Source organism: Falco naumanni, chromosome 2, assembly GCF_017639655.2.
Source record: "Falco naumanni isolate bFalNau1 chromosome 2, bFalNau1.pat, whole genome shotgun sequence".
In the NCBI taxonomy this organism is placed as follows: domain Eukaryota; kingdom Metazoa; phylum Chordata; class Aves; order Falconiformes; family Falconidae; genus Falco; species Falco naumanni.
The window spans coordinates 92,196,151-92,220,477 of record NC_054055.1 but is presented as its reverse complement, the minus strand read 5'-3'; the positions used below and the strand labels follow the sequence as shown (position 1 = coordinate 92,220,477).

Genomic DNA, 24,327 nt, shown 5'->3' with positions numbered 1-24,327 from the left:
ATGGACAAATGCAAAAAGGTGTCCCTACAATAGTGAAAATGTGACTTTAAGAAAGTGACTATCAAGACTGAAACGCATCTCACTGCTTCCTTATACCCTTCTACTCACCTGTACTTACTTGTCTGTCTTACCACTTGATTGCAAGTGGTTTTGGGCAGGGACTCACTAAATGTACAGCATTTTGAATGACAAAACTTGCAAATCTCCCAGTAAATTACTAACAATAACACGAACAGCAAATACTATTTTTGCAAAAACTGACTGCCATTACGCTTACTTTCAGAAACTAGGTTTATGGCTCTTTTTTCCCCAATGCAGAATTAAGCACTACAAATTGGACTGCCATTAAATATGTGGATTGTCATTACATACCTAGACCAGATAATTTGTCATGTAAGTCACTAGTGACAGACATTACCTTGCTGTGTCTTTCATGATACCAATGCATCAATTTTCCCAGTTCTATCTGAAAAGCAACAGCAAGATTTTGGAAGACTGTACTTCACTGTTACTTTCTTTTTCACCTCATTAGTCCTTCAGTTTTGATGAATCCACAAGAACGCTGGATGCCCCCCATGAAACTCACCTCCTCATGAAAGCTCCTTTGCAAAATCAGAAAGGACCCCCTATTATATTCATCCATCACTTCAGTGCAACACAATCCTACCACCAATGCCACATCTTCAGCTGTTGGCCTGTAGCAGGAGAAGAGAGGCTTTGCCACCCAGGTAGGTGGTGGAGGCTGAGAGAAAGCCCGGTAGGATGCAGAGAGCAAGGCACAAGATTATGATTCCATCTGATATATTAATACCTATTAATTTCAACATCTTATAAATTCAGAATTAGCGGAATTGCCACTGATACTGCCCTCCACTACTCCTACTCTGATAATAAGGGTTCAAGTGAGGATACCCTTCTATTACAGTCAGCTTTTCAAATTTGCAATTATTTTTGAAGCTGTTAATTATTTTATTTATCCAGACTGTTTTCATTCCTGGCAACAAAGTAGTCTTTATTGCCTAGAGCTCAGGTAGGTTGACACAGTACAATGAAATCTTTCACACTCTCAGAAGTAAAACTGCTTTCAAATGAATGCACAGCTGCCAGTGTGTGGTTGATGTATTTGCCTTGAAACTACTTAGCTATTACTATCAATTCTTCACACAGGTCATTTTCTGTACGCTGGTGAAATCTCCAGAATCCTATGCATTTAATCATAATTTATTAGAGCTACTAAGAAATTTTAGTGTTTGCATAAAGAGTGTTTATTAACACTAGAAAGGAGCCTATTTTTAGCCTACATCTAGAAGTGCTGGAATGAAAAATCCTAAAAGGTTTTCAAGATGCCAGTTGAAGATGTCATGTGAATTTTCTGTTGCTTTAAAAGCAACTCTATTTATTATAAATACAATCTCCAAAATCAATATTTAAGCACGATAAAACATCTGTTTGCCACTCTCTTTCAGCTGCACAGTGCTCTGTGTTCTTGTCCTTATCCAAATCCTGTCAGGAACATTTTGAAGACAACTAAAAAAATCACCCAAGAAATATAAATATTTGACATTACAAAGGATAACCTACAGGGTCAATCTCATGGCCTCTTGCCACTCATAGCTTTTCAGTTGATGAATGTATCTTATCATCAAATTGCACAACAGTCAGCTGTACAAGTAAAATTACTGTATTTTGCTTTTTGTTCTCTTTCTTCCAAAGGAGTATTTTTCTTAGACCTCTTTTTGCAAAGCAAATGTACCAGGTCAACAGTTTTATTGCCTTGAAGATGAAGTTTTTACCTTCCTTAGGATTCTGAGCAATATTTTCTGGTCTTTCATCTTTAAATATTTTGCACGAAGTAATTAAAGGACTACTATTTGTCCACTTTAATTTCCAGTAATTAATAAATAAAACCTTTTCTATGTATCTACAAAGGTATTTGCTTCACTGGGGAAAAGCAAAAGCCATTGGGAAAAATTTTAACCTATGAGAAAACAACTGTTACTACCACATGTTTGGACTCTATACTTTCGTGTACCTTTTCCATGATTTAGGCCTATGCATTTAATTAAAAAATGACTCAATATCCTGTTTAATCAGCAATTATTTCTAGCTGTCATTCTTGCATAATACCAACCTTACCTTTTATCTCCCAAAATACATTTCATTCTGACCTGTAAATGACCAGCCTCTACTGACTCACCTGAGTGTTTAAGTAAAACTTATCAGCAAATTCCCCAAGTCACTAGAGAAGTCACTTGTGATTCAGTAAATCCGTTCAAAGTATTCTTTAGCTATTTCATAAAAAAACTACAATATTCAAATTCCATTACCATAAAAGCTTATAGGAAAGGTCTGACCAGCTTTTGAGTCAAGATCACAACATCCATCAAAACAGAGTGAGAACCTGAAACAGCTTCTGCAAAGGCCATGACAAAAAAAGTATTGGTTTGTTCTTTATTTGACAGATATATGTTAATCTTGAAAAAGGGACCTTTATATCTAATTTAGCTGAAAAAGAGAGAAACCTGATATAATCTTATCCTTTTTATCTGCAGGGGCATTTTTAAAATGGTGATTTTGAATTCTGCATGTACTGACACTGTTCCTTTGTAATTCTTTCCACAAAATAAAGTTTTTACATTTTAAGATGAATACCAGATTAACAGCTTCCTCATACACATATTCTCACATGTGCATACACAAATACACAGGTTCTCCTAGTAACTTACCATTTAACTCATTTAATTAATAAATTAAAAAATTAATAAATAATAAAAAATAATAGAAATAAAATAATCCCCTTCCTCTTAGTACCTACCAAGTGCTATCTCATCTTCATGCTTTTAAGATTCTTGTATTTTACTTTCATCCCCCATTCTTGTGTTGCTCACTCCAGCCACTTCCACACAACCTCACCAGTGCTGTTGCTTTCAATTAAATGCAAATTCAGTATGAGTTAAAATTGTGAGTCTTCAATATTCCTATAGATCTGACTGTGTGAAAATAGATAGCCTACTGAGGGACTTTTCATACCAAGAATTTATATCACTTTCTGGTTTTAGTGATTTCAAAAAAGTACATTATTTTATGATAATGTATCTGTGGTTGTAGGAAGTACTAGGGCATGCATCTCTCTCTTTAAAAAGTAACAATCTCCTCTCCTTGGGTCTAGGTAATTGGGAAGAATAAATTCGAAGTTCTCCAGCATAGAAAGCAAACCCTGCAAAACAATTTCTTGCAAATAGATTAAAAGAACCTCTGTAATCTGATAGCAAAGCAAAATCATGATAATAGTTTCTGAAGTACTCCATACATTTCCGTTTAATTCCTCTTAGTATGGATCACTAATTGGTCATGGAAAGGACTCTCTAAGCATGGTAATTTGAATTCCAGGTAAAAGGCAATTCTCTAGCAGAAGCTATTAGTGGGCAGAAAGGTGAGGCTGACTTTGTTATTGCTGACTAAAAGAAAAATAACAACATCTGCTTCAGAAGATTCAGACTAAAATAAAGCTACTATATTGCATGGTAGAGGATGAAGCAAACCACACTGTTTTCAGAACTCTACAGCAAGGACACTGACTCCACATCACCTGATTTTTAAACTATTTGTTAAAAACAGATGAAAAAGCCCCACCAGTCTGACTGCAATGAGGTCTGCAAACCACAAAAGGATCTGCAAAGTGACTCCTTCTTAATCACTGCTTCTTCAGTAATTCAGATTAGTTCAGACACAGCATAAAAAAAGTATCCGTGCAGAAATGCCTAGCCTTTTTGCATTGATATCCCCCACTCTCCAGAGGCATGGTTTTATGTAATTGTTCATAGATATGTGACATACCACAGAAAAAAAGAAGAAAACTGAATAAAATATCTGCAGTGATATCCAGAAAATATCAAGCTGGAAAGTAGGAAGTCAGGGGGATATACTACAGAATATACTGACTAACTTCGCACTGCATGGTTGTGAAAACAGATCAATTCAGTGAAATCATCACCTCAGTTGTTATAAAAGACAAATATCCTCCATTGTGGGGGCAGAGGCAGCAGGAAAAAGAAAATGGGAAAAAGCAAGCAAATGAAAACTCACACTGAAACCTCAGTACAATAATTGTCTCTTTATCTATGTATGCTGAAGAACACAGCTCCACCTGGAGTCTAGCCATCTCAGAGAGTTAAATCAACCCGGTCAATAAAGCATAAAGCTAACAGGAGCAATGTCTTAAAGGCCATTTCCATGATCAGAGACACTGTTAAATACTCACACAAGAACATTCTAAATCAGGTAAAGCCAAACAGTTTTCAAGACAAGTTAAACAAAAAAGTCATTGAGGGCAAGTCATCAAAGGATATTTAATGTACACTATTTTCTAAATTTGCCGATTCTCTTCCTACCAGATGTCTGCTAATTTTTCCTTGGTTACACACATAGATTCGTCAGGACAAAGATGTCCTCTAGGATAGCAAATGGTTTAGTATATAGTCAATGCTGCCCCAGGTGTACTTCCCAAAGTTTTTGAGTTTTTTCCACTCAGGTGCCAAATTGCTCAGTCAAGTAACAATTTCTTATGAAACATACCAATTACAGAATTTGAAACTTACCAATTACAGAATTCATTCTTTTACTTTCATGTAAGCACAAACAACAACAGCACTATTATGCACATCTTTACAATTCATCTACATCAGGAAAAATCCACATCCTTTTCTAGTTTGTAGCTTTTTTTCCCCCAAATACTTATGTCCAGCAGTCAAAAACACTTGAACAAACTGTGAAGTCTTTAAACAAGAGCAGGAAATTAAGTGCACTTAAACTATAAGCTGTTCTTTGTAACACGGTACATAGCTCTCCTAAAAGAGAACCAACCATTTCCTCACCATCTTACTGTATAATTTTTGGAGATTTAGTATAAATCCTGGCACTAGCTTTTCATTTCTAATCTCGAATCACTTCAAGTATTTTAAAGAAAAGAACACAGATCTATAATTATTTAATTTACTTTCTGTTTTATCATCTTTTTCTGTGAGTGACTACATTTTAAGTAAGTGTTTAGTTCATTAAGCTAACTTAGGCACATTATCTCCATCTAACCCAAAAAATCTAATTCACAATTCCTACAAGAAAGATCACTCACACATCTAACAGAGATGTTCAAAGCTGTTGCTTTCTTGAGTCTTCCAGTTTGTTCTCTAGGCTTTTATGTTTGTTCCAGGGATCAATCTACAATTTATGTAGATCTGCCAGCAGATTCAAATTAAACTGATTCAAATTGTAAACTCAAGAGTACACGTCTGCTATTCTTAACGTTATCAAGGTAAGGCTCTAAAGCACAAGAGGAAGGGAGACGTAAGGCTCTCTGAAGTTTATGTAATGTTTCATTGTCAAACTAGCATTGTTTTAGGAAGGACACTGTCAAAAGCACAAACAGGGATTTTACAGCAATTAAGTGATGCTGATTTTAAAAACCAGATCCCCAATTATAGGAGAAAATATTGCTTTTACCTTACTGATAAGTGTGACGACATCACCTTCTCGGATTGTGAGTTCATCATCATTCTGTGCTTCATAGGGAAATATCACTTTGCAATATTCCTTGGCTGAAAGGAAGAACATCATGATAAATTATCACTTTATAACAACCGCTTATCCAAGGGTAAAATTCTTTATTAAATGTTCTGTGTCGCTTTGAGCTGCTTTATTTTCTTGCCATGTTTTTCCTTGTATTTTAGACCTTCATAAACAGTATGAAATATTTTAAAAATTGCATACTGATAAGCATTCCCACACACGTCATCTAGGGAGTTGGCTCTGTAGCCCCTAGAACCATTATCTCAAATGATATTGCTCCAGACAGCAACCTGCCACAAACTATTTCCCCTAGAGTAAGCCTGTGTCTGACACTTACTTCCAATAATTCCACTGGCATGGCCTCCTACCAGATCACATAAATTGGAAGCATAAAGGACCCAGTAGCTTGACACAGCTTATCTATCCCCTGGTATGCAAAAAAGCAGCTATTTCTGAATTTATAAAGATGATAAAATAATAAATAATACATTAATAAATGTAAACACATATCATAACAAAACCTTCTGCACACTCAGCATAAAAGAAGAGTTTTGAATATTAGTCTGAAGTCTCCTCTTCCCTTTTCCCTTTACTGTCTATAAATAAGGGAATCATCTCAACTTTCATCTGGAAAATACCAGAGCCAGCACTCCTACTCAGAAATCATAAAGAGCAGTTGTCATGAAAAGCAGTTACTTACAACTTGTTTCTGTGCAACAGACAAGTATGTCAATGTGCCTTACAAATAAAAAGGGAGTATGTATTCCAGCTGTTAAATAATGTATAAAAATAGGTGATATTCTAAGACAGAAGGTTTAAAAAGACCAAAGAAACACAGAGAAATCACTGGACCTGTTGTAGAAGGGCATGTGACCTTGTAGAAGTCTTCACCTAAATTTAAATGTCTCAGTTTTGATGACTTCTGCATCTAGTCAACTGTCATGTTGGATGCAGAGAAACCGGTACTTGCAGGCCACAGAAACCTGAATTAATTTTAAACAACAGGACTTATTTCTTTATACTTACTACAAAGAGAACCTGCACGGTATTTGAGGCTCCACCGGGGGGTCAGTTCAGCTGCCCAGACACTAAGTGTCACTTCAGACAGTTGTGTGTACGTAAGACACTCACGCCGTTGGCAGATATGATGCACTACCTACGGAAGAGCCAGGCCCCTCTGGAAGCAAGCCAAAATACCCTGCAGTACCTCCTCCATGTGTAGGCTACTGATGCCAGCCCCCAGGGCTGGGCCTGGTATCTGGATTTAGATTCAGGCACCTGATGTTAGAACTGGCAATCTCAGTGCCTAGTGACTTGAACACCATCAACTGTAAAGTGAGGGAAGCCTTGAAAGTTGCTTTTCACCCCAAGGGCAGACACCTACGTTTGATCAGCTGAATCCCACTCCGAACTCCCTGGATAGCAGTGACAGATCTCCACTGGGACCCACTGGAGCACAGACACCAAATTCACGTGGCTATACTGAAGCTTGGGGCTTTGACTCAGAAGCTGCATGCCAGCTGCTGAAGTTTAGTGACGTGAAGATCAGCCTCAAATAAGCAGCCAACACACGTGCATGTCAAGGGTTGCTGTCTGTAAGCACCACCAGCCTGAGAAATGAAACAGTACTAATGGGGAAGAGGAAAGCTCTTCTCCAGTTCACACACTGCCACTCGTAAATGGCATGTATTTTATGTGGCACTGGTTCAAGTAAACAAGAATTTCTTAGGCTTCACAGATTTATTTTCCTGAACACAAAAATTTAAATTTATCCATGATCATTAGCAGTTGGTTTTCTGGCCTTGCCCCGTACTAGGTCTGGCTGGGAAGGAGTTAATTTTCTTCACAGCAGCCCACATGTGCTGTGTTTTGGATTTGTGACTACAACAGCACCGGTAACACACCACTCAGTGCTTTGGCTATTGCTGAGCAGTACCTGCATGGCACCAAGGCTTCATCTTTTCTCCTTTTCCCCATTCCGGACCCCTGCAAGTAGGCCAGGGGTGGGCAAGAAGCTGGAAGGGTACACAGCCAGCACAGCTGACCCAAGGTGGGCAAAGGCATACTCCATGCCATATAACCCCCACTCAGCAACAGAAAAGGGTGGGCTTGGGGGGTGTTGGTCTGGGAGGTAGCTATTGCTTGGAGACTGGCTGGGCACTGGTCCACTCGTGGTGGGTGGTAATTGATTGCCTTTGCATCGCCTCTTTTTTTTCCTCTTTCATTCACCTATTAAACTGTCATTATTAATGAGTTTTCTTGCTTTTTCTCCCCCTTTTCTCTCCCCTATAGGGGAGCAAGTGGCTGGGTGGACCTTAGCTGCTGACTGGGGTCAACCCACCATACCCCCTTCTGATGTCTCTGAATAAACAAGTCAGGTGAAGACAATGAACATGACTTTGACAAAAACATGAGCAAGGAAAAAAAATAAATCACTCTCCCTGGTTCTGAGAGCAGGGAACACTGTTAAATAAACATTTGGTAACATTGTCAAACAACTAGGTATGTGAGCGCCACGAGGTCACGATTCAGATTTCAAGAGGACGAAAGGGGTGTCTAACTGCTATTTTACTGCGTTATGGAGGAACAGTTTGGATCTCTCTTCATGGACTTGGCTAGGATGTTTCACCTGCTCACTGTCTTTGTCTTCAAGACAGTATAATAACATTTTATATAAAAGCTGGTGGAAAGTTGACACATACTGACTTAGGTCAGGTAGATGCAGAGAGCATCTAAGATAAAACGTGAGATTCAGCACATTTTTACACTTCAGTGTGTACACTATCTTAAAAAATTGGGGGTGGGGTGGGGGGTGGGGGTGTGTGCCCTATGCTAGAGTATCCACATCCTGAAAATCAGCTTTGCTAAACAGTAAATTCAGTGAATTAGTACAGAGGCGATGTAGATATAATACTGTACTACAGAAGGTGAGTGCTGCACACTCAGGGAAGTCTATGTTTCTGGAGACAGGCTTAGCACTTCTTTTTTCGGATATGGAACAGAAGCCAGGCTGGGTTCTCAGAGGCAAAAACCACCTGGGCCCAAGAAAGATCATTCCTGAACGCCCATTCTCATGTACATAAATTATTCCTCTGTTCAATAACAGTATAATCTCCAGATTAGGTGGGAAGATAAGCACAATGCACAGCTAATCGACAGAGAAGAACAGCCACTACACCACAGTAACAGCACTGTTCTGAAAGGACATCAGTGGTGCAGCTCTTGCTCAAGGTGTGGATGAATCCCGTGTGTTTCAGATTAAATAATGCTTTGAACAGCAAGTGTCCAGGGAGCTCGTGTCTCCTGAGGCCTGTAACAGGTCATCCTACCTCATCTCCCCCTTACTATTTGAAGACTGAATTTGAATCATCTTTCAAGATGAAGCTCCCAACGGACAAGAGTGGCTATGGTTTCAGCATCTGAAAAAGTCAGTTGATAATCAGAAAAGTAAGTCCTCTCTTTTTTTTTTTATTATTTTTAAGAACGTTTCCTTTAAAAGTTAAGTGTCAATGTGGATCTCACAGTAAGCGGTTGTCAAAAGCAGCAAGACTTAACCCATGAACTCACAGTCCTTTCACTCATAGCAAATGGATACACATCTTTGCCTTCTAGTTTTTATGTCAAGAACTCTGTCCTCCCATGACCTGTCTGCCCTCCCCACCAAGTTCTTACCCTTCTTTCTTTCTTTTTTTTTTTTACAGAGAAACAAGGAATTAAACTAGAGAAAAATGTGAAAACCCAGATCTTAAACTTAGCCAAATGCTGATACAGTTCATAAAGAGCCAAGAGACAATTTTGTGGGAGGCACAAGAGGGAAGTGGGGGAGGGTCACAGCTTCCCGTGCTCTGAAGGCTAGTGCAAGAACACAGAGTGAAGGCACAGCCATGGAAAAAATATTGTTTTATGTATAGCAGAAGTGTGGACTCCTTGAGTGCAATTCACACTGACCTGCACTAAATCAATACATTCCTCTGTCTAACAAGGACCCTGTGGATCATACTGCAACAGAGCTACGTCTCCAAAACATGATGGGTTTGGAACAATGTAAATGACTTGACAAAATCAGCTTTCAAACTTCTCCTAAGGGAATGGTAGACCAATGTGACTTAAGTAAGTAAAAGCAAAGCCAACAGGACTCAAAATAATATGAACCTTTAAAATAAGATTAATAAAAGCAGAGAAGAATCTAATAGGTATGTCACTTTGGTACTAAACTTGTCCTTACTCAGCACAGCACAATATTGCAAGAGGATGCAGAAGCACTTAATTTCAACAGTTATGTTTAGATAGGAAGGAAAAAAAAGATAAAAGGAAACACTGATTTCAGACACAGCACTTAGAGACTACACTAGAACTTGCCGAATTTGGGGGGTTTGCAAGTGAAAAAAAGCACTACAAAACTAACAGTCAAAATAATATAACCTACTCCAAGCCTGGTAAATAGGCTTAAGCCAAATTAAAGCTTCAAACTAAGATATCAATAGCAAGCATCTCAACTGTAGATGATAAATCTAATTTTTACATTTGACATTCAAGGCTGGGTTTATACATCACAGATGGTTCTTCCAGAAGCCTTGCTTTTTGACTCTGACCTGAAGACATCTTAAATATATACCTCCTAATAAACCCCCAACAGCAGACATCTTGGAAACAGTAAGGGAGGAGAAAAGATGATGTTAATTAACTTTTCAGTTCTCATTTATTAATTCAACAATAATACACTCTGTCAGGCCAGAGTCTCTCCCTGAAGACTCGCAGTGCCTCCCAAGCAAAGGAGAACAATCCGCCACAGACAACAGGCATTGCTCAGGGAACCGAGTGACCACATCAACCTTACAGTGTATCTTGCAACTCAAACAGGCTGGAGCTAATGCAGGATGTTTAGCTTGTTCAGAACATATTCTGAACCAAGGGGGCTTGGGCTAGGTATAATCCCATTTGAAAATATGTATCCTCAGCTACATCCTGTGATTTTTGAACCGTACTGTTCCAACTAGACTAGATACAATGACAACACAACAAAAAGCATCTCCTCTGCCCACCTCCCTCCTAGTCCTGTCCTTCAGAAGGAAGAACAAAGACATCGCTAGCTTCCCTGACAGACCAAGAGCCCAGGGTGACATGTGATTCCCCTTCCCAGCATAATTCTCGTAACTCAGAAGTAGGAAGAAAATGCAGCAAAGAACTAGGTATTTATCACACGTGGTCTGTCACTGCCCACACTTCACTGAGGAAAAAGTCTCAGGACCATCCTAAACACTATAAAGGGGTGATCCTCTAAGAAGAACACGATGTTTTATGGGGGTAGTTCACATGCATCTTTGTTCAGCATCTTATGTCCCACAGTCTGTTCCAAGCTCAAAATATGGCCTGTTTGGTACAGCCTCAAAATATATAAAATCTAGTGAAAAATTACTTCACTGTTACCAAAACCATAAAGCAGATGAAAAAAATCTTAAGACTACATTCAGTAAAATTTCGGTTTACTATTAATTGCTACACTCCAGACTCCCAAATGGACTGCACTAATAAATATTTTCACAGAATTTCAGGAGATGTAAACTGTCAAAACACCACCTCATCAAACCAAAAACCCAGAAACAGTATTAATTAGGGCCTCATTAATCCAGATTCAGCTACTACTTGTACCTTCTGCCATCATGCAAAAAGACTAATTGTTTGCCAGGATTCTGGTATTCCTATGCAATAGTTTAACACAAATTGTAATCAGTCAGTGAGTGGAGTAATGAAATTAAGTGCCATGGTCAGTGCATTCTGTGACTTACTACTGCCTTTGCTGTTTTGTTGTTTGCTTATTTATACTCCATTTTTGCAGTTGCAGTAATCTATAATAGCTCTTTCAGTCATTGCGGATGTTTTTGCTTTGCTGAATTTCAGAATCCAACAGAGCTACTTAAAAATGTATATATATGTTCTACAATATAGTGTTTTCACTGCTAGCCACTTAAACTAAAAGCAAGCTACTTCATAGAAAAAACAGTATTTCTCACTCCAGAGGCACAATTATAAATGCACACACATGCATGTGCCATCCCAGCTATGTAAGAGATATGAAAATTCAACAGCAGAATAATTCTCCTATAAGTCTAGGCATCCAAAAATCTAAACCAAACAGCTCTCCCCTCTTCTCTTCAAAGATGCATTCTTTCATTCTTGAAAGGTTAGTGATGTTTTCCAAGGGACCACTCACACTCTGTAAGGATTTGTACTTCCACTGTGCTCTCCCTTTGAGCAAAAAGTCCTCTTTGGCCCTGAAGAGTCATCTATTTATCCTCCAAAATCTTAAGCCCACTTTTTAGGGAGATGTTCATAGCATATGGCTAGGAGATGCACCTACAGAACATACTTCTCTGTCTCTTGCTCTGACCAACTCCCATTGCAGAACTTAGGCCATCTTGCATGTACTAAGAGCAAACAGTAAGCACATGAAGTGCCTTGCTGCAAATCACTGCCCTATCGCATCAGAAAAACTACAAAAAAAAGCAGACCCAATTCAAGATGTAGGAAGAGAGAGCAACCACCACTCCATGCTGAAGCCCCTGTCAGCAGAGGGAAGATGCTCACTGTTTCCTCTCTCAGCGGGCTTTCACAGTGCAACTACTTTTTAAATCCAGTTGAGACCAAGCAATAACAGTGTCAGTCATGGAAAGAAACAGGGGAAGATGAAAAATTGTATTATTCCTCTGCCAACATAATCTCTCTCTTGCTTGCAGCATACAGCTCCAGCAGTAACCCCAACGGAATCTAAATCATATATCCAAAAGCCCCCTCTCCATACCGAGCTTGATCTACAGATCTTCTGTTTCTTGCTACTTCTTTGGACAATGGCACAGTATCTGTTCAGCAATTAAAGACTCCAAAGAAGACTGGAACACTATCACCCCAGGCAACAATGAAATTAGCTGAGGTCCAAGGTGGAATTAATAATTATTTTATGCTGGACACTGCAATCAGAACATTTACCATACTCCTCATGTCTGACTATCAGACATTAACTGTATTATGAACAAATTATTCCTCCACCTTATAAAAAAAACAAACCACACTGAATTATGTTTCATTTTCACTAAAAGGTTTTTCAATTTAAATGAAGGACAACTTCAACTGATTGAGAAGTATCTCCTGTGATGCCATTTTTGGCTAAGACAATTATATATAATTACATTATATCAGATTTTTCTACATGTGCTTCTCTTTCTCAAGCAAGAACAGAGATGCCAAAAATTCTACTGAGGCCCCAGAGATTCTGGGAAAGATAGAATGTCCTAAATAATAAAGGTTAGGTAAAATTCATAGAAACATGCAACGACACTGCACAAATAAGCAGCCCATCCTTCTCACAAATTCTGGCAAAAGGTATGTTGAATGATGTTTGCACACAGCCATGGTGAAAACAGACAGCAACAGAACAGGGATTTTCTGACCAAAAAGGCATATTCAAAGAAAATAACAAAAAGCTGAAAGAAGAACTAGCCAGAGCCCAAAAGTGTTGATGGAGAAATGTCTCTGTGTCAACCAGAGCCCAATGTGTCACTGTAGAAGGTACAGTTCTCTAACCATCATTCAGAAGGTTTCCACATTCGTTTGTAAGTGGTGAAAATACAAAACCCCAGTACCCTGGGATGCAATTCAGTGAGCAGCTTCAGCCGTCAGAAGTATGAGCTGATGTAGAAAGAGGCAGCTGTCTCCCAGCCTGGCTTACCACACAAGGGTTATTGCTGCAGGGGGGAAAGCCCACGGGACACACCTTCTGATAGCACCTGCACTCAGGCCGGCATAACCTGCTCAAGCTGCAGGTTGGGAAAGGTAATTCCAAAACACATCGGTTCAGAAGCCCTGCTCTACACTACCAGTTTGAACATTTTTCAGTATTTCAAGTTCTCACTTCCTCAGGGCAACCGAGTTCTTGCAGAACTTCCCATTAACACCCTAGTGGCACAAGGGGAACAAGGTAACAGGATGCAGCAAGTCAATTAGTGTGGTGCAGCTAATGGACAACAACTCACCAAAAGCTGTTTTAAGCTGCTTTTGCAACTCTGAGCTGAAAACGTGGTAAAACAGGTTATAACCATACACTTCTCTCAGAGGGCCCTGCTCTGCTGCTCCAGATGCTTGTCTTCCTATGTCTGTCTGTGTTTCAGTTCTGACAGACAATGTTATCTGCTAACTCTCTAAAAGGATAAACACATCAGGGAAGGAGAAGGCCTGTGCAAGACTTCAAAACTCAACACTTTATATTATAGTCAAATTTCTTTTCTAAGGTATGGCTATGTTATCTTCCTTCTTATTCTTTTCTACCAGCATCCATAACATTTAGTTGTAACTTTATATAAACAGAATCGAAGGATGAGGAATATATACCTAAGTTATTTGGTAAGCTAGTTATATATGCCTCCTTAGAACAGCACTGAGACCGGCCTAAATGATTTAATTATTGCTTTTTGTTTACTAAGCATTGAAATGACAAAACCAGAACTGATGTTCTTGGACACTGTTCATTTCTCATACAAACTATACCACCCACACAGATTATTTCTGCTACATAAGGAAAGAAAAAAGAGGAAAAAAAGCAAAGGCCCACTCACAACCAGATATTTTTCTATGGCCTACCTAGGAGTTACAGACTGAAGTTGGATCTTATTCAACTCTGATTAATTCTGAAGTACCCTCAAGGCTGAAAGCTGATCACGTAATTTAATTTGATTTCTGGTAGCAGAAAACTCGAGGTAGGATTATCAGAGCAAAAACAATTCAGATGATTCTGTGAAACAAAGCATTCTGTCTATGTACTGGCTACTCAAAGTTTATCCTAAACATACCTATCTGCACCCTTGCTTTTCATATATATAGGACACCCTTTTAGCCAAAACCACAGAAAAGTGTTCAGCTTGCTTGTAAGAGGCTTAATAGCACAAAGTGCAAATAAGAAAAAACTATGAAACCTACTTTTTGTTCTGCTGTCCACTTCTATTTTTGTTGGCTCCTGAGTTGCTGTGGCTGGAGGTATTTTCTTCCCAACACTCTGTAAAAAAAAAATAACATTCTCCTTTAAAATTTTCAGGTTCAGTTAAAAGTTGGACAACATAAAAAATTGTAAATGAAATACAAAATACAGGAGCAGAAAAAGGACAGTAAAGAAACAGAGACAAATTAAACTATATATAGGTTTGTCTGTGGAGTTTTCATATTTTTTGTAATGATAAAGAATTCATAGAAATGCAGTCTTCAAATTTTCCCTTTTAAAAAAATGCTTGGTAACATTTTTACACAATAACTCCTTACCACAGTTTCAGGGAAGACTCACAAAAATTTAATTGACAGACTGAACATGTGATGAAATTACTTAAGGAAAGGTGCTATTCAGTACCAAAAGTAAAACTGGAAGGGGGGTGGTGGGGAAACCCTTGACTTCTGTCCATACAAGGACAACTGATCTCAGTCATTCCAGATTGACTGTGATTTTTAAGTTGACAACATCCCTTTAAATGTTTTTTTATTTATTTTGAGTAAAAATAACTACAGAGGAGTACTAAAATAAGCAATAATCAGCCTCAGACGGGTAAGATGAAAGAACAATAAAAAACATTAACTGCCCTCAACAAAAGACAGTAAGATTGGTGATACTCACCTTCATGTACCTTCACCAATTACTACATGCACGGTAACCCCTTTTCTCCCTATCAAGAAACCTGTCTAGCTTTAAAACTTCAGACATGTGTAGTTGAGGACAGAAGTGTAACTATTACTTGTTTATATAGATATAAGTACTTAAAAGCCCTAGCTCTTTTCTGGTAAAGTATGCATAAACATATAAACATACAGTATGCATAAAGTATGCAAAACCTCCTCTGTACTCCAGTGACCTGAGCAAGAGCTAAGAGACAAGAGAGCTAAGATTTATTCTTGAAGGCACTGAGGACCTCTTGGGGATCATGAGGAAAACACTGGTCAATATGAGAAGTAATAGGAGTACAGCACTTCAAGCAGATGAAAAATTTAAAAATTTATAAAGAATATGAAGAGCTCCATATTAGTCATTTTGAACACTTAACTGTGTCAAAATTTATCTACGAAAAGGAGTAAAATACACACACAGGGATTTTAGGCTGGCAAAAAGAGCACCTCTGCAAGAGAGGTAGTTTTGAGAGTTGTGCACAAGACAATCATCAAATTTGTGTTGATAAGTATGACAAACTATGAATTGCAATACTCAGAAGTGTTCTGTTGGTACTTAACTTGCAGGTGGCAGCAGAAACAACTAACCTGATGCTCTTACAATTCCCACTTACAATCCAGAGTTTGTGAACTGCTGGTGAAGAGAGATTACCAACAAAACTCCACAGAACCTCCCAGCTTCTTTGCTGAGGTGGGAATGAGGGATGAAAAGCATTATATGAAGCAGTGATTAGGGAGGTAACAGAAAAACAGATACCAGACTCCTGCAAATCCAGGGAGGGCAAAACTAAGAAAAGAGCATGACCTGGCTGTGCTGAAGAAGCTTAAAGTCAAGAAGGATGATGATGAAAAGCTGACTCTCAGATCTAGCTGGAAAGCAGTGAAAATTGTACTTGAAGAGATATAATGAGTAATTTGAAGCTACCGGGCATTCACACACATAAAAGCACAGAATGCCTTCAAGATGAAAGCAAGACTAGGAAGACAGCTTTTGGTTCAGAGGCAAACAGAACAGTTCAAGATAGCTGCATATCCCAGTACATGCTCATTCATGATCAAACCTTTATTCACAGTTTGCTTGATAAAATGGTTTGGAAAATGATGAGAGCACATACTCTAAACTGTACTGCTAGTTAACTCACAAAGAAATACTTACTAAAGGAATATTAAAAAACCCTTTAATTTAGGGATGTTTTTCTTTTTTTAAGATGAAATTGTTATTCAATAGCAATTAATTAAAGGAAAGCAGTTGGTAACTGCTTTATCATACATAAATTATTGATCTTATGCCATGAAACAAAAACCCAGATAAACGCACAAAACCCTAAAATTTAACAGGCTAAAAATCACAGCAGAAGAATCATGAGCAAAGAGGAAGAAACTGGTGTACCCCAGTGGGAAGGGCATGCTGCAATGTATTCTTGATTTATAGAAGCTTGGAAACATTCATTCATCTGCTTGTTCAGAACAAATGCCTGTGCAGCTGATAAATCAGCGTGGGGAACCAACTGACTCTCTGGGAACAGAAAAGAGAATATCATCCAAACAAGGCTGTTCTTTTGTTGGGAGCTAGGGAACAGGTCAGAAAGCAGTCAGAAAACAGTCTTTGCATGAGTTGCTATTTGTTCAGGAGAGAAGGTAAAAAGCCCAGGGAGCAAAGTGGCTAAAGACACAACTCCTTCTGCACATATAGAGATAGCTTGAGCAAAGCAAGGAGAAACCGGACTCCTGACAGGTTTAATGATAGATGACAGTGCAAAAATTGGTGTAGCACATGGAAAGTGCTAAATAGTGACCTACAAGATCCAAAGATCATTTATTGTGGAACAAGCAAAGTTGTCCCAGAATTCTGCAATGAGGAGAGGAAGGAATCTTTACATCTACTAGCAGGATACAGAATTTGCAATTCAAATAATTTAAATAAGGGTTGCGCAGAATCCACTCCAGTGAGGAGGGACACCTGAATTTGTTGTGGGACAGGGAGAGGAGAAGACAAGTGGAACTGGTATTCTTTAATTGTAAGAGGACTGCACTGAAGGATTTATAGGGGTGACACACAAACCAAGCCATGCAAATCTAGTTTTAGGTGGGCCTGCACTGCCAAGAAGTTTTATTCTTACTGTAAAATGGTAGTAAACAAGATATTTTTTTTTATTATGATTTTTTTATGTTTACAATTGGTCTATAGTGATCCATACATTTGCATGGAAAACATTTGTTACCACTTTCTGAAAACATCTCCATGAAACCAAATTCAGTACTCACTTGTTCATTAGAAAACATGCAAGATAAACTTTCCTCACTCTAACAGACACTGAACCCTCTGTGATCTGATGGTTCTGCTTTAACAGGACAAAACATCAAGTTTAGATAAGATCTGTGTGCTGGGAGTCCCAGATCAAATAATATTATCACAGTTACCAATTTTTCTGACAAGAAAAGGGAAATGGGAGACAGACACATCTCCTCCCATATGAGCCAGAAACTTTTCTTCTGGCTCTCCAACTGCTCTACATCACTCATACTCTCTCATACTAGTGGCTAGGAGACCCAAGCAAGGCCAACTAAAATTCCTGCCGATCCAACACACATCTCCATGACACAGACTTTATTCTCAGGGACTAGTTACTATAGGGTCTTTTGGTCTTCTCCAGTTGAAGGGCCAGCATGATTTATCAAAATCTCCTTCATTTTAAAAAAGGAAACATGGGAGCAAAGAACACTAATTATGTTGAAATGAAGATTTCAATATAATTATTTGTCCTCCTCTGTTCTTCCTTTACATAAGGTGGCAAATTCAGAAAATATTTTCCTCCAAGCCCTTCTACACACGTTGATCTATGCTGCAAAATACTGATACACAACTCCAGCTTACACATTACTTAGTCTTTTACCCAATTCATTCCTAATTATCAGGCTCAGAATTCCCCAAAAGCAAGCACATCTTACTCCTTTGGGACACAGGCACAAAACGAGATTTAGAACTTGAAGGACTTTTTGGTAATTTAGACATTCTAAATCCAAGAGCAGGATCTTCAATGCTGCCAGCATGTTCTGACATTTCCCAGCCTGAACTCTCTCTCTCCATTTACCCAAATCTATCATTCTTTCAATAATGTTTGCAATAAAAAGTCACACGCAGCATGAACCAGAATGCCCATAATGACACCGTCCCAGCACTGTCCTAATACCAGGCTGCAAAGACAAGTGAGGTTCTGCATTTCCTCTCTGGCCCTGTATATTTTGAATTCTTGGCTGCAGAGCGGTTTCAGCACCAGCAAAAAGGGCAGCATTATCCCCTCTGCCTCTGTATCTCCAGCCTGGTGGTTCAGAGACACTTCTGAAGAGTACAATTTCAGTTCCCCTTTATCTTCCTCCAGTATGCTGATTACCATAAATCTCATTTCTAGATGGTGGCAGTCAGCTTTGTTCCACTTACATTACGCTGCAGATATCACTCTGACTTGCTTAGTCCTGTCACACAAGAAACACGTGGTGGAAACAGAGTTCATATTTCCTGACTCCAAGCCTAGGCTGACTCCCAAACACACAACAGAACATATCAACAGAACAGGCAGAACCTTGATCCCACTATTTCTGCAAGGCGAGTATAATTAGATTATTTAGCTGTCAGACACAAATCCCCCTAATCGCCTGACAAGTGAACCCTAAAGATGAAAGGGGATGAAGTGCCCTCTTGCTGCAGAAACAGCTGATAAAAGCACGAATAATGACCATGATTTGGTGTACAGATATTCAGAGGGATGAGACGGATTTAGCAGCAACCTGCCAGTATTAATGCTTGGTTTTATGGAGACAACGGAAGGGAAATCTAGCATTAAATAACAAGTTCAGTTAGCAGAAGACGCCTTGGTGGCAGTTTGGTACACTGCAAATCAGCATCACTGCAGACCAGTTTCCTCTGATACTAAATTAACAGCGATTACAAAAGTGGTTGAGGTAGCACATGAAATCACGTGAATGAGGTTCAGTACAATATAAACAATCTCATTTCCTTTCAATTATGTATTTTGGCTCAGCTACAATCCTTAAAACAGCAGAGATTAACACAAGAGAACCGAGCATGTAACAGGCAGTATACAAGTGAGGTTTTCTCACTTGAAGGCACTATGGCCCTTCCCTACAACTATTCAACCCTGACCAGAGGAAGAAAAGTAGACCTGTGATTAAGTTTCTTTCTTCAGGGTATTTAAAAATTTCAGGATTTTCCGTTGTTGAAAAACTGACTTGTCCATTTACTTTTGTTATTCAGGTCTTGTGTCTCTATAACATTTAATATGAAAATTCAAATTGAATTGTCACTTGTGCACCAGCTAGGTTCATACAGAAGATTTTGGTTTACTTCTTTGCACTAAAGGAACATATTTATCCTTTGACTCCCCCTTAACAAATACAGGCTTCTCAAAGCAACAGCTTATTTACTCAGGAATACAGAAAAAAAAAATATCCTGTATTTATTCTGGAAAGTGCATTGAGGTCTTTACCCTAGATAAAATATGTTGGAACTGCTACTTGAAATGTAACTCAATGAAGATATTCTTAAGGAATACATCAGACACTAAAGAATTATTAAAAATGGGCTGTATGAGCTGGAAACACTAATGTTTTTAGCTTAACATCATTTGTCAGTTTGAATAGTGAAAATAGTACAATATGCACTAATATTTCATAGAGGGGAGGAAAAGACAGTTACGTATCTTAAGAACCTTTAGAATTTCTTTAAACCTCAGTGATTAGGTCAGGGGAAAAACATGTCATGTTTCCTGAACCACAATGCTTCCTTTTAACATTCAATTAGTATTTCTGAATGATGTTTATATGCCTGCAAATTTTTTAATCTATGTTTATGTGCAAATCCAAGGCCACTATTTGTGACAATTTAAAAGCTGTACTCTTTAATGTAGTTTTGACAGTCCATTTTGTAACTGAGTGTATTGGGTCTGGCTGAGATGGAGTTCTGTCCCCATAGCATCCCTCAGTGCTGTGCTTGCATTGGTAGCTAGGAAGGTGCTGATAACACACCAGGGGTTTGGCTGCTGCTGGGCGGTGCTTGCACGGCACCAGGGCGGTGTCTCCAACCTTCCTCATCAGTAGGCTGGGGGTGGGCAAGATCTCGGGAGGGACACAACCAGGACAGCTGACCCAAACTGACCAAAGGGATATTCCATACCATATGGTGTCTGCTCAGCAACAAAAGCTAAGAGAAAGGAGGAGGGAGGGGGGCGTTCGTTATTTACAACATTCGTCTTCCAGAGCAACCGCTACACATACTGAAGCCCGGCTTCCCGGGAAGTGGCCGAACATCACCTGCTGATGGGAAGTAGGGAAGAACATCTTTTGTTTTCCTTTGCTTCTGTGTGTGGCCTTTGCTACTGCTTTATTAAACTGCCTTTATGGTGACCCACAAGGCTTTTGGGTTTTTTTCATCTTATTTTCTCCTGCCCTGTCCTGCTGAGGAGGGGAGTGATAGAGCAGCTCGGTGTGCCCCTGGCATCCAGCCAAGGTCAAACCACCACAGTTAGAACATTTTTTCATAAAGCAGAAATGGTCACTAAATTCTTCCAGCTCTGGATGAACAGAAGCATAAGAAATTTTCTCACTGACTATGGACAGCGCTGGTGGTGTGCAGGGAGAGCCAAATTAATTTCTTTTTTTTTTAACATGCTTCAAGTGCTTAAGGAACATCATCAAGTCCTTTATCCATCCTACCTGGTCTACCTTTAAAAAAAAAAAAAAAAAAAAAAAAGAGCCCAAATATAAAAACCTCAAAGGCTTTCAGATGTCAGAATGCCCTTAGTCTGTCTGACAGAAAATAAGAGAAATGTCCAGGATTACAGTTTTTCCCATGATACCAACATTCAACTCCACATAAAGTTCTTTCTGTGACAGGATGATCAAGTATCACTATCCTGGGGTTTCCCAAAAGGACAGAGTTAACACTTCTCCAAAAGGGTCACCACATGGCACTTCAAAGAGGGTAATGTGAATTTTAAGGAACGTTTATAGAGTAAACAAAAATTTTTTAGGGAAATTGTGATTAAGCACCCACCTGCATATTTGATTGCCTCAGTCATCTAAAACAGTTTCTTCCTCTGTCCCTACTTTTACCCAGCTGTGCTTTGGTAGAAATAGCATCCATATGCTCCTGAACTATAATTATTAGTATTTTTTAATACCAACTAGATGGGTATATTTGCCCAATGCATGTCCAGCTAATACAGAGAGCCCTAACTGCCCAAGCTGCATGCATTTCTACTGACATCATCCATGAGGGCATTCCCTCCACAACACAGGGTAATTTCCTTAAAACTAGGTTAGGTGAAAGAATAGGACAGGAAACCAGGACAAATCAAGTCCTCAGTTACAACCAGAATGTCACAAGCACAGGCAACCAAAATCCTTTTTAGTCTTCTGCTCCTAGTTTACTCTGAGTATAAGCAGAGAGACAGGATGTCTCATAATTGGTGTCACACAGGTGTCTCATAATTCACTTGTTGTGAGCAAGAGAGGGGGAAAAGGTCGGTCAACACCAAAGCCCACCCACCAAAGCAGCCACATCCCTGGGGAGCCACCCTTGGCTGCAGAATCCCACCACCACTTCTCCCCTCTGCCACAACATTAGCATATCTGCAAGGGGAGAGGAGGGAATTGATCCACATTAAAAAGTATTGCAGAAGGGAAGGAAGAACAAAAGAGAGTTTTAATGTTATCTGCTTCACTAAACAGCTGCACAAACATTTGGGTAGAACTGGGATAGAAAAATTTATGGCCATAGGGGTAAGGTGCAACTCTTAGTTGCAGCGCTCATTTATACCAGGTTAAGCTCATCAGGAAAGCATGGTGAGCATCTCAGTGTGCTTTAATAATTCCTAGGGCCAGCATATCACATTTTGCCTATGCTCAGAGCAACCCAAGGAAAGGTGGCGGTAGTGCTAGCCTTTACATCACTCAAAAAACGAAATATGAATGACACTCAGGTACTCTGCTCTACATACCAGATGATACCTCCATAAAGAATAGCCACCCTTACCACAGGATTAGACGTGGCACACACCCACAAAACTTTTTTAGCGGGGTGTTAGGCAAACTTTCACAGAATGCAGACAACAAAGCAAAGGTTTTTTTTTAAATTCATATTATAGCTTCTTTCCACGTAGTCAAGCTACATTATCTTCCACTGAACAATCTGAAAATAACACATTTTCACACTTAGTCCATATTCCAGCAGACTTAGGTGCAGTTCTTCCAACTGATGTCTATACTAGGTAACTTTAGGACTTGGATGAGCATAGGCCTTTGGAATTACAGCATACCTTTGTAAATAAATAAATAGTTTTTTTCTTTTGAAAAACATGTCCCCCGTGAAAGGTTTTACCCTTCTACAGCAAGGTTGAATACCCCTGTATTTAGGCGCTGCAAAAGGCATACGAACCACTTGCACCTTAATTCTCCCTGCCTAGACAAAATCAACACATCTCCAAAGAAAAGATGCCCCTCCATATAAAATCCTGGTCTTACGAGGCAAAAGAGCAAAGCCTACATCACACTGGAGCTCCTTGAAAATTAACATAACTTCAGCCACCAGCATGACTCTTACCATAATTAACAAGTTTGGCCAAAGCAGACAAGTTGTCTGAATTCAACAGCGAAGAGGTGGAGGCCCTGTAACTGCTCACGAACATCCATTCTCTGGGAACCGGCTACTATATGCCAGCACTGCTTTAGAGGGAAGTAATGTTCAAGTAGTCAGCAAATATATCCTACTTGAATGTTAAAGGCTTTTGTAACTAGAAAACCTGAAAGTATTCGGGGGGAAAAATGTTTTCTAGGGTTCACACAGAAACCGATACATTTTTACCAAATACAAAAGTTACTTCTTAAAAGTAAAAGAGAAAAAAACCGGGACAAACATAGCATCTCAGTCTAAATCCTACTACAATAATTTTCATTGCAGAAAAATGGTGAACAGGTTGTGATTACATTACACCACCCTCAGTTTGCTTGGTGCCCTAGAAAGAGAGTACTGAATGTCAGAGCATCTTACAACTGCTGTATCTGTCATCCACTGTTATGGCACCGGAATCCAAGCAGACAAGCAAGCAAGCAAGTAAACAAAGCAAAGCAAACAGCACAGAGGTCCTCAAACATGGGAAATTTTAGAACAAAGCATGATTTTTCTGGGCTTTATTTTCTGATTCATTAACGACTATTCTTCAGATGTATTCCTTTATTGCAGTTGAAAAAAATAAACAAAACTACCTCTTATCATCAGTTAAATTGCTTAAACTAGATCAAGTCTAATAAAAAATGCTTTGAATACTTAAGGAATAGTCAAATTTGTTTTGATTAAAAACTATTTTATTTTTCAAATTAATTGTAACTTTTGAAATAATAAAAGAAGTTACTGGTGCTTTACAACTACATCAAAAAGTATTTGGAAATCATGTAAAGAGAAGATCTAGAAAATCACTTCTTGTGATAGACAAGGAATGATTTATGTGGTTCTGAATGTTCATGGCAAAATGAAGACAAAAAGGCAAGCCTGTACTCCCTCTGGCGTGCCACTGTGAAGGATTACATACAGCAGAAAAGGGAGGGAGAGAGGAAGACCAGGATGATTTAATCAATGTATGCTGACATTCCTTGATGGCTCAGAGTTTGTTACATCTTCACATTTTATTTAATAGCAACGATTAAATGTCTAATTTTTTTTCAGGAAAAAGTTCTTTAAAAGAAAAAGGGAGAATGAATAAGAAACAAAGGTCAGCATAGTAAGTTCTTGGTAGATTTTCCAGATGTGTCTTTTTTTTTTTTTTTAGGAGAAAGCACTAGGTGCTACAATTAAACTTGTATTATTATTTTGTATCTTCTATTGAGAAAAAATCTATTAATATGTTATTCACAATTATTTATTATTTTAATGCTCATTTAACATTATTTCTTAGCAATTCAAAAGCTAGGAAAACTTAAAATTTAGGGTTTCATACAGACCCTTGTGTTGTAACTCCATGTGAGTCTATCACATTTTACATGTAAGCTGGTTAG

The 24,327-nt window shown here is 38.8% G+C and overlaps 1 protein-coding gene across 6 annotated transcripts in view; it reads right to left on the bottom strand.

Annotated features, from left to right (window-relative positions):
• Positions 1-24,327, bottom strand: part of SH3KBP1 (SH3 domain containing kinase binding protein 1) — a 234,075-nt gene that overhangs the window by 50,305 nt on the left and 159,443 nt on the right. For all 6 annotated transcript variants that reach the window (XR_005826170.1, XM_040582562.1, XM_040582564.1 and 3 more), the window contains 2 exons: positions 14,533-14,608; positions 5,500-5,594 (listed from right to left, as the gene is read on the bottom strand). Coding sequence is in view for 5 of the 6 variants with exons in the window: in XM_040582562.1 (XP_040438496.1) it covers positions 5,500-5,594; positions 14,533-14,608 (171 nt within the window). In the remaining variant the exon portion in view is untranslated. The remainder of the gene's footprint in view (positions 1-5,499; positions 5,595-14,532; positions 14,609-24,327) is intronic.